Source organism: Pyrgilauda ruficollis, unplaced genomic scaffold (genome assembly GCF_017590135.1).
Source record: "Pyrgilauda ruficollis isolate IOZ18807 unplaced genomic scaffold, ASM1759013v1 scaffold67, whole genome shotgun sequence".
NCBI classification, from domain to species: domain Eukaryota; kingdom Metazoa; phylum Chordata; class Aves; order Passeriformes; family Passeridae; genus Pyrgilauda; species Pyrgilauda ruficollis.
This window is the reverse complement of record NW_024528488.1, coordinates 1,369,108-1,383,246: the sequence shown is the minus strand read 5'-3', so window position 1 is coordinate 1,383,246 and position 14,139 is coordinate 1,369,108. Positions and strand designations below refer to the sequence as shown.

The 14,139-nt window shown below is 48.7% G+C and overlaps 1 protein-coding gene across 1 annotated transcript in view; it reads right to left on the bottom strand.

Annotated features, from left to right (window-relative positions):
• Positions 1-796: 796 nt before the first annotated feature.
• The window catches only part of ARHGEF9 (Cdc42 guanine nucleotide exchange factor 9), a 190,038-nt gene continuing 176,695 nt past the window's right edge, over positions 797-14,139 (bottom strand). Inside the window, exon 13 of the mRNA XM_041484784.1 lies at positions 797-4,704. Within this exon, the coding sequence (XP_041340718.1) occupies positions 4,523-4,704 (182 nt within the window). The 3' untranslated portion in view covers positions 797-4,522. The remainder of the gene's footprint in view (positions 4,705-14,139) is intronic.

Genomic DNA, 14,139 nt, shown 5'->3' with positions numbered 1-14,139 from the left:
GGAGCCCGGGGCAGACAAGGATGAGAGGAAAGCCCTCCCTGAAGAAGGGGCAATCTGGCCGGGATTATTTCCAGCACCACGGCCCGTGTCTGTGGGACAACAAGCACCGCTCCCAACCCCCTTCTCCTGGTTATAATCGCATTTTTAGGCTATCCAGAAATACACAGCTCACCTGCCTTACCTGGAAATGCCACTAGACTTGGAGAGAGCTTTTCAGGGATAAACCCCCCTTCCTTGTCCCGGGACAGGACCCTCTGCAGCAGGGCTGGGTGTGGCCGGGCTCCCTCCCCTCAGAACCCACCCTGCTCTATTCCACAGGCAGCGAGCTGCTCCTGGGCTGCTCACAGCTCACCTGGGCTGGTCACAGCTCACCTGGGACAGTCACAGCACACCTGGGCTGCTCACAGCTCACCTGGGACAGTCACAGCACACCTGGGCTGCTCACAGCTCACCTGGGGTGCTCACAGCTCACCTGGGCTGCTCACAGCTCACCTGGGATGTCTGTCTGGCTGTCCCCCACGGGCTGGGAGCTGGGCAAAGCAGGGACAGAACGGATTTAAATCTGTGTTGGATCCGAGTTGCACTCGGAGCAGCCCCTGCCAGGGATTCTGTCCTCATCAACTCGCTCGGTTCAGAGGTTGGGCACAAAGCAAGGGCAGGGGGATTTTTCCAGGACAATCCTACTTTTTGGTGGCACATGGCTGTCTCGGTGGCCACTGGAGCTCAGCCCACCCGTGCTCAGCCTTGGGAGAAGGGTGACCCCGCTCTGAGGAAAATGATTTAAAATGCCTTCAGATGCCTTTTCACTTCTTTTTATTTAATTCCATAAATATTTTCATAAGGCTCAGTGTCTTTACAACACTTTTTTAAACACTTTTTTTTGTTTTATACACACAACTTTGACACTTGTTTGACAGGGTCAAACAGTCCAATATAAACAAAATAATAAAACTGGCAAGTGCGGATCAGCTGGGTTACCAAAATCCTTTTTTTCTTTTTTTTTTTTTTTTTCTTTTTTTGCTCTTACTGTTAAAACCCCAAAAGCACTAAAATATCAGTATTTGGCTTCAAACTAGAATTTTAAAAACCTTTTTTTTTTTTTTTTTTTAATTCTCTGCTACAAGTCCCTGTCATCATAGTGCCTTTAAGCTCCTACAGACTCTTCTCTTCTTCTTAAGGAAAAATAAGCTTGGTGATGCCATGCAGAACTTACAATAGCTACTAAATATACATGTTCCCTGAAATGTAGCTGCAATGAAAAGATGACAGAGCATAAAGAGAACAAAACCAGAAACCCAAAGCACCACAGTGTACTATCAATAACATTGCAATGGACAGCTGGTGCCCATCCAGAAACTGAAACAAATTTCAAATATATTTCTCTATGTAGTATTTTCTATTTACAACTGTTAGATGCACCTAGGTTGGTTCTTGTTTGACTTTTTGGAGAGGGTGGGGAGGCGAAAGTCTTGAATTTAGATCCTCTGTTCTAGTGTCTAGGTTAAGGGTAATGCATGTCATTTACCTAGGGAAGAGGGTTTCTTTTTATTTTTTTTTTAATATATATATATATATATATATATATAGATTCAGCCAGAGAAATACCGTAAACATGTAAGTTTGTTACAACTCTCTTGTTTCTGCATATGGAATGGGAAGTGGGTTCCTCCTGTCTGGCATTGGAATGAAAAGTCTGTACCAGCTGCTCAGTCAAGTCACCCCCGTCTGCGCGGGCGCTGCTCCCAGCGCTGTCACACACACGCTCCAGCCCTGCTCCCTGCTGGGACAGCCACAGCAGGTGCTCAAGTGGGACCCAGTGCTGGTTCTTCTTTGTGCCAATGCTCCATCTCCTGCAGCACCTTGGCAATTTATGGAGGGGAAGAGCTTTCTTGAAGGCCCAGGAGCCAAGCCCCTCGTCCCTGCGGCCGCTGTGCCAGCGCCAGCGCGAGCGGCGCTGCCCGGGCGGGCTTCCCACTTAACAAAGAAGCTGCGAGTCCAACAAGTGGCCTTGTCAGATCTTGATTTATGATGCAAATAATGGTGTGGCGGTGGTGTTTCTTTTTTCCTAGTGCTGAATATTTAGGAAGCATCTTCTCATAAAAATTATGGATGTCTCATTCTCACTCTCTGAGGCACAAAACAGTAAATGAACAGGCTTAACTAATGTGATTGTTACTTGGTTGTTTTTTTTTTTTTGTTTTTGTTTTTGTTTTGTTTTTTTTCCCAAGCAATTAAAAAGGCAAAAGGAGTAAGTGAAATTTTCATCATGTTGACAACATTTTGGAATCTCTCTCTTTCTCTCTCTCTCTCTGCCTCTCTCCAGCCATTCAGAAAGAGCAAAACATTTCAGTTAACTGACAAGAACCCATCTCATGCACTGCTTTAAATACCCACTCTGTTAAAGAAACAAAACAATATTTGCTATGTATCCCACATTAAAATCTAGCAATAAAAATGCAAAGATACAAAAGAGCATAAAAATAATTTCAAATATAAAATTGGGTTGCTTCCTATTTGGGATTCCTGGTGTTTGCCTACTGCCTGTCACAGAGGGGCCACTCCTCCTCTTCCAAACACTAATCTGGCTTTGCTGGTTATTGATAGTTTCTAGATTATTCTGAAGTATAAGAGAGATTATTTTTGGATTTAAATAAAAATAATGCCGCCCTTGTGACATGCCCTGAAATAAAACAGGCTCCATGGAAACAATGAAATCACACTCTCTGCTTTTCCCATTCACTTGGATTTCTTGGGGGCAAAAAAAAAAACCAAAAAACACCCCAACAAAAAAAAACGTATCTCCACGCTCTTTGTCCTGGGGTACTTATGTGAATCAGATTCCAAAGAAAATGACAAATACCCTCATCAATCACTTCATCCCATATTTTCAAAGGAGCTTGCAGAATCGCTCTGCAAAGATTTCAAGTTCATCTTCTAAATCTGGTTAAACAGTCTCATTTGCCCTAGGAAAAAAAAAAAATCCTCCTTCTGAAAATGGTCTGTTTTACAAGCTTAACCATAAGCTCCTGCACTTGCAAACAAATGTACTTACGGCTGAAATTGTAGGAAGGGTCTTTAAAAATAGAGCTGTGAATCTCCAGAGGGAGAAAAAGAGAGAGAAAGAGACCTGGAGAGTTGGGCTAGTCCATCACCCCAGGCCCACTGCGCTGACCCCTCCAGGGGACACCGAGGGGCCTGGACTGGACCAGCACCAGCTGGGACTGGGCACAGAACCAGGGCCACCCTGCCCAGTCACACCCAGAGCTCCAGAGCTGCTGCAAGGAGCTCTCAGCTCCTCTGCAGCTCGGGTTCAACCTCAGGACTGGGGCGAGGATCCTTCCGCTATCGGGGCAGAGCTGGGGGAGCTGGCGTGGAGTGGGCACTGAGAGCAGCCACGGGCCTCTCTTTTGGGGTCACTGCTCCTGCAAATGGCAATTAGTGCTTCGTTAGGTGCTGCTGTGCAGGCTGAGTGTGGCCAAAGGATGGGACCTTAGTTCCTGAAGACAGAAAACTGGCCGCTTGTAGGAGCCTCGGAGCCAATTTTCCTCTCTGCAATGGAGGCATGAAGCCATCGGTTTTTAAGCTTTTATCTTTGTATGGAAAACAAAGATAGGAGTGGGCTTTTCAAGTATCTCAGCTTGAAAAGAAAATAAATCAAAGTTAAGCCCACAGAAACAAAGCAAAAAGAAGAAAAGCCCCTGATTCTCTTTTCTCCATCTTACTCCGCGTGTGAACAAATCACACCGAATTGAGAAAAAGACAAGTGCTTAAAAAACGCAAAAGATGAACTGAGGAAAACCCATCCCTCACTTCCTAAACAGCTGCTTGCCCTTCTGCTGGGTTTCACCTGCCCACGAGAGAACAGTTAAAGCCAGAGAAATACTGCGCAGCAGAGCGGGAGCACAGGGAGCACATCCAGACAGGCACGAGTCAGACTGGGGGATGCAGGGTGGGGACAGCGCCGGGCCCGCCCCGGGCTGGGGACTGGGGACAGCCAGGGAGGGACAGAGAGGGAGGGACAGGGAGCAGAGACCTCCCAGCACTCCAAAAACAAACAACACCCCCCATAAATAAAATCAAACAAAATTTACACCAATGTAGTCCATGAGGAAGTTCCATGATGGAGTCACACAAGCGAGAAAGCATTCTGGGATGCCAATGACGACTCGGATGGAAATGAAGGAAAACAGGAAAAAAAAAATCCAACAAAAAGATATGTCCAACCAATGGAGTAAAATAAAATAAAACAGGTCACATGGTTAGAAATCATTGGTGCTTCCTAGTATCTAGTAGCAGATTACTTCCCAAAAACAACAAAAAAAGTTTTTGGTCCTTCTATATATATACATATATGTATATATATTATTATTTTTAAAATGTGTGTATACATATATATATGTATATATATTTAGTTGCAACAGTGCTTCTCCGAAAAAAGGTCCATCTATAAATATAATTTTATTTATTTTTATTTTTTTAAATTTTAGTTCTTTTAAGTTAAAATTCTCCATCTCTCTAGGTATTATTTTTTGAATGGTGTTAACCTGCTGAAGTTTTGCCAGAATGGTGCCTGGCTGCGTCTGGGTTCGGTGAACTCGAAGACCTGGGACTGGGATATGCCATCTGTCACCATGTATTGTCCCTGATTTAATGGATCCTGGGGTGGTGGGTAGGCTGGAGGAACCGACTTGGAGTAGCTCACACCTGCATCGATGATTGGGGGGAAAAAGAAACAGATCAGTCAAAGAGCAATCGGGTCAATAGTCGTTCTTCGTCATGCTACCGCTCCTTATCACTCCTTATCCTCCTTATCGCTCCTTATCACTCCTTAACCAGTCCCACACGCCAGGACCTGCCAGGCCTGGCCAATCTCCAATCTCAGCGCCTGCCTGACCTCTCGGCTCCGAGGCTGCCTCCCTATGCCAAAGCTCCAAGGCTGGGACAGGATCCATTACGTCCGTTGGGCAGAGCTCTGCCCGCCCTCATGGAAAAGTCCTGTGTGAGGCAGGAGAGCCGGAGAGGCCCTGCCCCGCGAGGTCAACTCATCCCGCTCTGATTTCACAACTCCTGTTCCAAGCTCCTGCTCACCCTCCCTCCCAGCTCTCCCTGGAGAACAGCCTTGCCCCAACATGCCCCGCTGACCAGCCCCGAGCACGACCCCAAGCACCACCCCGCTCCGGTTCCCGCACAGAACGGAGCAGAGCCGCTGTGGAAGAAGCCCTGCCCTGCAGGGATGCACCTAAACAGAGGGCAACTCGTTCTTTAGAACAGTTTAGGACTTTTCCATAGGGTTTGTTCTCAATTCACCAGTCTGGTTTCAGCCCAAAATCGGCTGCACACAACGCAGAAAAGGCTGATTCTGCTCAATCCAAACTGGGAGCAATGGACGGACTGGCAAGGCTATGCTTTTGGGGTTGAGATGTTCAATTCCCCCACAGGTGAGGCACAGCTGCTGTGCAGGAATGGGGAGAGGGGCTGCTGCCCTTACAGCTTTCCCACAGAACAAGGGGGCTTCAGCATCCTGTTGTAAAGGATGGTGTGTAAAGGGTGACTGAAGTGGAACAGAGGGGAGGTGTGTCACCACCAAAGCGCAGCCTACGGGGCACAGTGACACAGTCTGGATGTCCTTCCCCACAAAGACAACCCCTCCTTCAGCCTCGGGGCACGGGGCCAGCTGGAAACCATGACTCCAGGAAGGAGAGAGGAGCAGGCCTGTGGAGCAGCTTGCTGTAAGCTCTGGCCATCTCTGGATCATGCAGAACTGCTCTTCCTTCTGCGGGAGGGGGCCGTCGCCTCCCCGGGCTTTAACCACAGCAGCGAGGCCACTGTCCCCAAGCAGCTCAGTGTCCTCATCTGGACAGCGGGATGGCATCCCCCACCTACCTCACAGGAGGGTTGTGAAGCTAAATTAATTAATGTTTGTAAAACACTTTGAGATCCTCGGCTGGGAAGGTGCTGGAGAAGGCAAAATACGGTGATTAGCACCCAGGTACCAGAGCAAGGTGTGCACAGCAATGCGGCTCCTACCACACACAGACACACCAGCGCTGGCCGGGCACGGACGGCGGCACACGACGGGCACTGACACACAGGGAAAGCCTCACGAGGGCACCCACAGAGCTCACCACACAGCTGGGCCAGGTGCTGCTTGGCTTGGCAGGGCCTCTTTGGGGTAGGAGCTAAGGCATGTCTTTAGGGAAGAGAATTGATTCGCTTCTTCCTGCTACGGAATTTACCAATGGAGGGTGAAAATGCTCAAAAGGTTCAGACCAAATGGAGATGTCTTGAGTATGTCTAACTGATTTCTCCTTTACTCTATTTTGTGCAGCTCTCTGTCCACTGTAGAGAATAACCAAGATCATTCCTCACAGTGGGCAAAAACCACTCTGTGATTCACACATTAACCTTTAATGAATTCATCACAATTAGCAGTTCAAACTTACTCGGAAGGACTGACCTGGAGATGTTCTGCATCTGTACCTGCGTGCTGTAATAGTTATTCATCAAGGACTTCTCTACTCTGTCTTCCCAAGCTCCTGTCTCCCACCTGCAGAGCTGAGGGCAGCCCCAGAGCTGTGCCGGGGTCACACCTGGGCAGGGGCAGGTGCAGGAAACTTGACACAAATTCTGCACCACCCTCCTTGGTACAGAACTCCAAAGAACAGTTTGAATTTCAATCACTGTGTGACTGAAACCCACAAGGGCAGGGCACTGAGCTCCTCTCTGTCCACCTCTCCCATCCCTTCTCGTGGCCCTGTGCTGCTCCGAGCTGCCCATCTCCAGGCTGGCCAATGTGTGCCCAGTGAGACCAGCTGCAGAGGACAAACTCCAGCCCTGAGCCCATCCAGGAGTGTCAACCTTCTCCTGGAGGCAAATTTTCCCAGCAGAGACTGGTGAGGGATTTTAGGATCTGTGGGAATGTTAGGATCTGTTACAGGTCCCTTACATGGCTAGAGTTGGGAAATAAATCTGCTTTGGCTCTCAGACTGACCACAAATTACCTCAAACAGTCCTCGTGCCACTAAAATTATTCATGTTCTACAACAGCAGAGTGTGAATCTAAAGCTGCTGCTGGGGGGGAAACACAGAAATTGTTTTTAGCTTTGGAAGTCCTTAAAGCTACTTTGCTTTAGTGACATGGTCCCATGGCTTTGGTATCCTGTGGCTGGGTTCTTTACTGCCTCTAAAGCAATTCGAGGATGGTGAACTGTATCTTAATGATGATACAAAATGCTAGGAAGTCTCCTGGATCAGCAAAATGCTGTGCACTTGGAAAGCTGAAGAAGTAGAGAAAGGACAGTCTGGCTGATGTCCACTGACAGTGATGGAGTTACTGCAAGGAATGGAACCCATAGTCTGTCTTCTCCAAAAGGGAAAAGGGCAGACTCCCCTGGCCAGATCACTACCAAACCCCATTCAGTTATTTCCCAAAACTCCTGAAAAATGTCTGTCCTTGCTTGAAACACACCCATGCACAGCCTGCTCCCTCCCCCAGTAAAGCAGCTCTTCCCACAGGTGTATGTGTGGCCCTGTGATCTGGGCTAGTGGCATCAGCCTCTGGGCTGTATGAATGCCAGAAGCTCCTGGCTGGTTCTGCTGGCATAAGCAGTTGAAGGTTTCACATTTCTCTTGTTCATCCAATGGCCTGAAGGATCAAACCTGTGGATCTCAAGGACATGCACCATCGCCGTGTGTGGGACATGCAAATTCAACCACTGTGCTCTGGGCATTCCAGAACGCGTTTCCTTGTGGAACTGTGAGACAGCACTTTGCCATAGCCTGAGCTGCCCCAAGAATGACTTCTTCATTTTTTTTGGACACGCCCATGTTCTGGAAAACAGAAACTGGGAGGGTAAGATTCACCTAATCTGCACATCTTTGAATCCTAAGAAAGAGCAATTCTGGGAAAGGTCTGGCAGGCAGGTATTTTTCTGTTCTGCTCTGAACTGGTTTGTTCCCTCATCAGAACTTGGGGCCATCGTGCAAAATTGTCTCTTGAGGGATATTTTTTTAATATGCAAAGCCAAAGCTCCGCTGCAATTCACCAGAAAAAAAATGAGCAAAGCTCTTTTCCAAGGCAATTTTGGGCAGCGTGGCGAGCGGAATTCAAAGCACAAAGGGAAGAATCAATGGATAAGGAACGACTTCCAGGCACAGCAGCCAACTCCACCCCACGGGCAGAGCTGGAGCTCCTTCTGCTGGTTCGTGGCTCATTCTGCAGCGCGGCTGCAGCTGCACGGAGGGATCGCTCAAAGGGCGGGGCTGGGAGAGCTGCTCACGAGGAGAACAAGAAAATTCCCAGATTCATAATTTGGCTAGACAAAACTGGTGAGAGATGCTGCGCTGTCACTTGAAATCATGTCTTTTTATAGCACCAGGCAACGTCACTTGGAGCTTTTTGGATTTCTCAGCTCAGAAGGAAACAATTAAAAAGAATTAAAACTGTCTCATTTTTCCCTTCTAGGTTGGGGTGGGGTTTTTTTTTTTTTTGTGATTTATTTTTTTTTTTCCGAAGTGTCCCTTCTCTTTGAGGTTACAACACGATTTCAGCAGCACGTGAAGCATGCTGGTAACCCACAGGCAATCCACAGGGACTCGTGCAGACAGATCACCCAGCAGGACAAGGCCCCTCCCCGGGCTCACACGACACAGAAATGGAGAACACGCACATCTCCTCCACACAACCATGGAAACTGGCCGTACAAGCTGTTTACTCCATCCTCCACCTAGGAGATTTTAGCTTCTCCTTTGATCAGCAGCTATTTCCCAAGCTTTGCCCCCACCCTGCTGTCCATCCCATGCTGCTCATTAGCCAGAGCTGGGGAGGGGACAGTGACATCGCCACCCCTGCTGGCAGTTCTGCCCTGGCCAGTGCTGCCTAAGGAACCTTCCAGCTCCCTCAGAGCTCAACAGCAGCTCAGCCAACTTGCATCTTTCAAGAAATGCTCAAAACCCCCACTAATTCAGTTTCCTCCTGAATACCATACCCCACACACGGGGAAGCCATGGATACACCTCCAGAGCACTAATTGTTCTATGGTTAACTACTCCTGTCACAGCAATGAGTTTAAGTTAAAGGAAAGAGCAGAACTGGCTGGGTGGGTCCAGCCCTTTGCCCTCTTCAGCACATTTCAACAGAGGATCTCAAAGCACTTCCCCACCACTGCCTGAAGGACGATGTGTCTGGAGCTGGCTGTCCCCGAGGTGAGGATGGAGCTGGGAACAGGAACCCTCTGCCTCCCCAGGCAGTCCTGACCAGCTGGATTTCCTCCCTTTACACCTCCCTGCTGAATCATCCAACTCACTTTGCTGTACTTGCCCAACTCCAGAGGAATTTCAGTGGTGCCTCAGCCACAGCTTTTCACATAGCCAGGATTTCTCTCCAGGCCCTGCTATTCCTAGGGATGGTGAACATGCCTTAGCTCCCTTTTCTAACCATGAACTTCCCATCTCTGTTCAGGAGGGAGAGGGCTGGCTGCAGTTTGAGAAATGCAGGAGGAAACAGTCATCTCATGTCCTGGTGTTCCCCAGACAACCACAACATCTACCTGCACACACTGAGCTAACCCGACCTTCTGGAGTCTATTTATCAAGTCTGCTACTGCAGCCTGATGTCATTATAGCAGCCATTAAGATAATGATTCCTCGTGTGATAAGAAAAGCTAATCGAGGCAAGATGGAATAAATGATACTGGGGCTTTATCCATCAGAGCTGGGTGAAAACGAATTCCTGCCATTCCTGCCATACAGCCTGCCTCTCCTCCAGCACCCTGCAGGCTGATCACACAGTTCACTCCCTGGGTTTCACTGATAGGAAAGGATCAGTTCACACCTGGAATGCTGCTGCAGCTTCTGGGGAGCAGCTCCTTCCTAAAACCCCTCACCAAACTCAAGGTGCAGGAGTATCTGGGCTCACAGACTTATTTCAGTGGGAATGTCAATGTCATTGATGTCAACACCTTGGCTCTTCCCACGAGGGCCATTAACATCTCACCAAAAACTTCCTTGGGGGACTTGCTCAGCAAGTGTCACCAGTACCATCCTCAGAGGCCTCCCAGAAAAGAATTTATTCCTGATTTGCCTTATCTTATAGCTCTGACTGGTTCCTGGGGGAGGCTGAGGATCCCAGCTGAATTCCAGATGCCATCAGTGGGGTGTTGCTTGTGGACCCACAGCACTGGTAGGGTCTGGACTTTACAAGAAATGGGCTAAGCTCTGAGACTGCCCTAAATCTGTGGGGAAATACCACTGACAACATGATCAGCTCCATTCCCTCACCTCCCGTGCTTCGAAAATAGGGAAGTGACCCTGATTATCCAAAAATGCAAATGCCCCTCTTTGTTTTCAAGCAGTTGGGCTGGGTTGCTCAGACTCTTGCAATCCCCCGAGGCTGTGCCTACACGTGTGAATCGATGGGGAAACAAGGCAGGGCCACGTCAATCTCCTCAGCAAGGAAGATGCAATAAAATGGGATTAAACAGCCAAGAGAAGCACGGGAGGGCCCCTGGTCAGCCCTGCCCTGCCCAGCTCTGCTGTGCAGGGCTGCTGGGGGAGCAGAAGTGCAGAAGTGTGGGAAGTCAGAGAAGCTGCTGCATGTCTGGGTCAGGGTTTTTATGACATAGTTGGCTGTGAGCTCTAGTGATCAGAAAGGAATAAATTAACAGGAAAATCCAGTGATTCAGAGGGTGTTTGGTGACAGGCCAAGGCAGTTCATGCTGGCTGATGATTTAACCCCTCCCGGGTTTGCATGGCTGAGTGTTCATGGGCAGGTTTAGTGGCAGCATCTCAGGTGATGCTGACTGAATCTCTGCTTACCTCATCCCAAAGGCCTGTCAGGGCTGAAGGTATCTCCTGGGGGAAGGGTGCACAGGGCAGGGAGAGGAGCTGGATGTAGCATAGGGCTCAAGAGCTCTCCTGAGGTGGGACACACCCCCAGCTCACATTAAGGTCACTTATTTAAATCTCAACAGACATTTCCTTTTCCAAAAGTGGGAAATGGTGCTTTAAGAATGGAATCTCCTTCCTGGAAGGACCTCTAATTCCCTGACACCACTGGCTGGCAGCTGCTAGGAATATGAACCATTATCCCTTCCGTGGACAGGCTGTCCTGAAAGGAGCCAGATGTGGACAGAGCTGGGGATCAGAGAGGGAACTGAGTGTTCCTGCAGGCTGCAAACACCAGCCCTTGGAGGGAGATCACAAGTGGCCAGGGAACAGAGATCCCTCATGGAGGGAGGCACTCCACGAGCTTCTGTTTTCAAATGCTCAGAAATGGAAAAATGACCCTGGATTAACCTTTGTCTACATTAAGAATGGACTGGAGACCCACAAGGGATCCATTCTCCAGCCAGTTTCCACACCTTTAGTCAGTGACAAGCATGGTGCTGGCAGAAGAGGCCAGTGCCACCCTTGTGGTGCCCTGTCCCTCAGTGGGAGCCAGGCTCTGCACAGAACCTCCCTCCTGCCTGGCTGCAGCCTGCAAAGAGCTGCAAGGAGGGGCTTTGGTTGTTTTTCTAAGATAAAACAAATCAATTTCTCAGTTACTTCACTATTTCTAGGAGACACCAGCCTGAATTCTGTTCCCAGTTCCCACACTGCCACTGAAGGGCAGAACCAAGAGGCAAAACCTTGAACAATCAATGCAAAAGGCAAACAGCAGCAACCAGCCCTTTTCGCTGCCACTGAGGTGCAGAGCCAGCACCACCCATCCACTGGTGTCTAATGGACTTCAAGAAGGCCAAAAATTGGTTTAATGCTGTCTTAAGGCACCTGGTCTAATATGGTTATGTTCTGCCCAATCCAATAAGGAGTGCAAATCCTGGGATACTACCCATCCTTAAGTGGGTCTGGCAGGGAGCCTGGCCCTGCACACATTGCTGGGCACACCTGGGAGCCACGGGGGGGCTGCTGGCCCACACAGCACCCTCAGCTGGGCATCAAACACGTCTCAAAACACTTAATCACCTGGATAAAGGTCCTGTTAGTTTAAAAAGCAGAGTTTTAAGGTTTCTGCTGCTGCTCTCAGCTGCTCTCCCCCTCTCCTGCTGCAGCCAGCAGAGGTTTAAATGCCTCCTTCTCAAACACATGCCAGCCATCTCCAGAGCAATACTTCTGGGAGGTGTGGTACAACAGTGCATGAAATAAGCAGCAGTTTATACTATTTGAAAAATGTTTTTCTGCTTCACCTCTAACAAAGTTGATTGCATTTTCCATTTCACCTCCTTCACGGCTTTTCTCTCTTCCTTAAGTGTTCTGTGACAAGGGAATTACCATGGTTTCCCATTTAAGAGGTGCAGGGAACAAGTGAGATAATCTAGGAACAAGTCTGTAATAGGCATCCTGTGACACAGGAGCCGGGCTGGCGGCACCTCAAGCTGTCAAGCCCTGCTGCAGCCACTGAGACCATCCTGCATTTAAATAAATAAATAAATAAGTACTCCTGTTGGATACAGTGACCTATTCCTCCTCCTGACGGGTTTCCCTGCTTTTCAGGTATAACTGATGCTCCAAAAGCAGCTCCAAGCCTCTTCCCAAGGCTCCGGTGGTGCTGTGGAGGGCAGAGGCAGCAGCAGCCGCCCCTGGCACAGGCACACCTTCAGCCCCAAGTGCTGCCAAGGTCTTGGCACAATACAATGTTGTCAATATCTGTAAAATGCATAGGGCAAGATTTAAAAAATCAGTCACCAAAAGCCAGCTCTCAGGAGTTTCCTCCTACCTCTCTCTTCTGAGCAGTGCCAGCAGCTCCCTGCTCTGGCAGCCTCGTGCCTCTCGTTGGGTCTTGGGCAGAGGACAAACCACAGAGTAACAAAACTAAGAGTTCTCAGTGTCAATATTTAATTTAATCAACCTGAGACTGGGTTATGATCACCACAGTGTAGGGCAAAGCATACAGAACTACCCTTTTAATGACCCTATTTGTTGTTTCTCAGATTTCACATCCTAAAACCAACCAGCTGTGCTTAACTCAGGGCTGGGGTGTGACTGAACTTCTGTCTGGCTCGAGGACTTAATCCCATAAAAAGAACTGCCAGCGCCACAGCCTAAGCTCGTTCTTCACTACAGAAATGCTGACTGCTGTTTTAGGAGCTAATGAATTTCATAGTCCGAGAAGCCCAAGATAACAACCCCTCCTTTTTCATCTCAGAGAGAAAGAGAGAGAAAGACAAAGAGAGCAGACAGAGAGCAATTGCTGTGTAAGACACAAGTCCTGTCAGGCAGATTGTATTTGTCAGGATGCAAGTCCAGTAATTTACGTGGGAATACTGGCAGGCATGCTCAGGCACCTCCCAACTGTTTCACTTACCGGCTGAACAGTACAATTATTAATTAATACCTCTATTAATTAATAATATAATGAACTGAACAGCAGCAATAATTCAACCTTGTTTTGTCACGGCAGTCATGCAAGTCAGGCTCTCTCATGGTGCAGCTCCACGAGCCCTGGGGATGCTCCCGTGCTGAGGGACAGACATGCAGGTGCTGAGGGGCTGTGGCAGGGCACGGGGACAGTGTGAGGCACCTGGGCCTGCTCTGGGTGTGCACACTCTGAGCTTAGAACATCTGGCCAGGAGAGTTTTTAGAGAACATCTCAGGAGACAACAGAAGAAATTAGTAGAGAGGAGAAGACTGATGACAATGGAGAGACACAGCAAACCAAGGAGTTCACAGCTGGCCTGGCAAACCACTCCTGGACCAGCAAAGCCAGTAGACAACACACAGGTGAGGCAGAAAGCAAAGAGCTCCTTCAGCTTCGGCAAAACCCCCCAAAACACCTGCACAGAGCGGGGACCAACCTGCCTGCAACCTGACCTGAGCCAAGCCTTGAGGAGCTCTCTCAAAACCCACTTGTAGGCCTACTTGTGCTATGGTACTTTGGTAACAAATCAATACATCCAAGACTGTGTGAAGCTTTGGAGAACTTGAGGAATGAGCTCTCAGACCTTCCCTCTGTGTTGAGTATTTCAAAACCTGTAGCTGCAAGAGTTATTGCAAGAGAGAATTAACGCTGGCTTTGGCCAGTTGAGCTCTGCCTAACACCAGGCAGGGCACTGCTCAGCTGGCTGCAGCCTGCCTGGCTGGGGAAATGAATCTGACATTCCAGAGGTACAATCTCTTTACTAAAATTCTTTATTTCCTAGA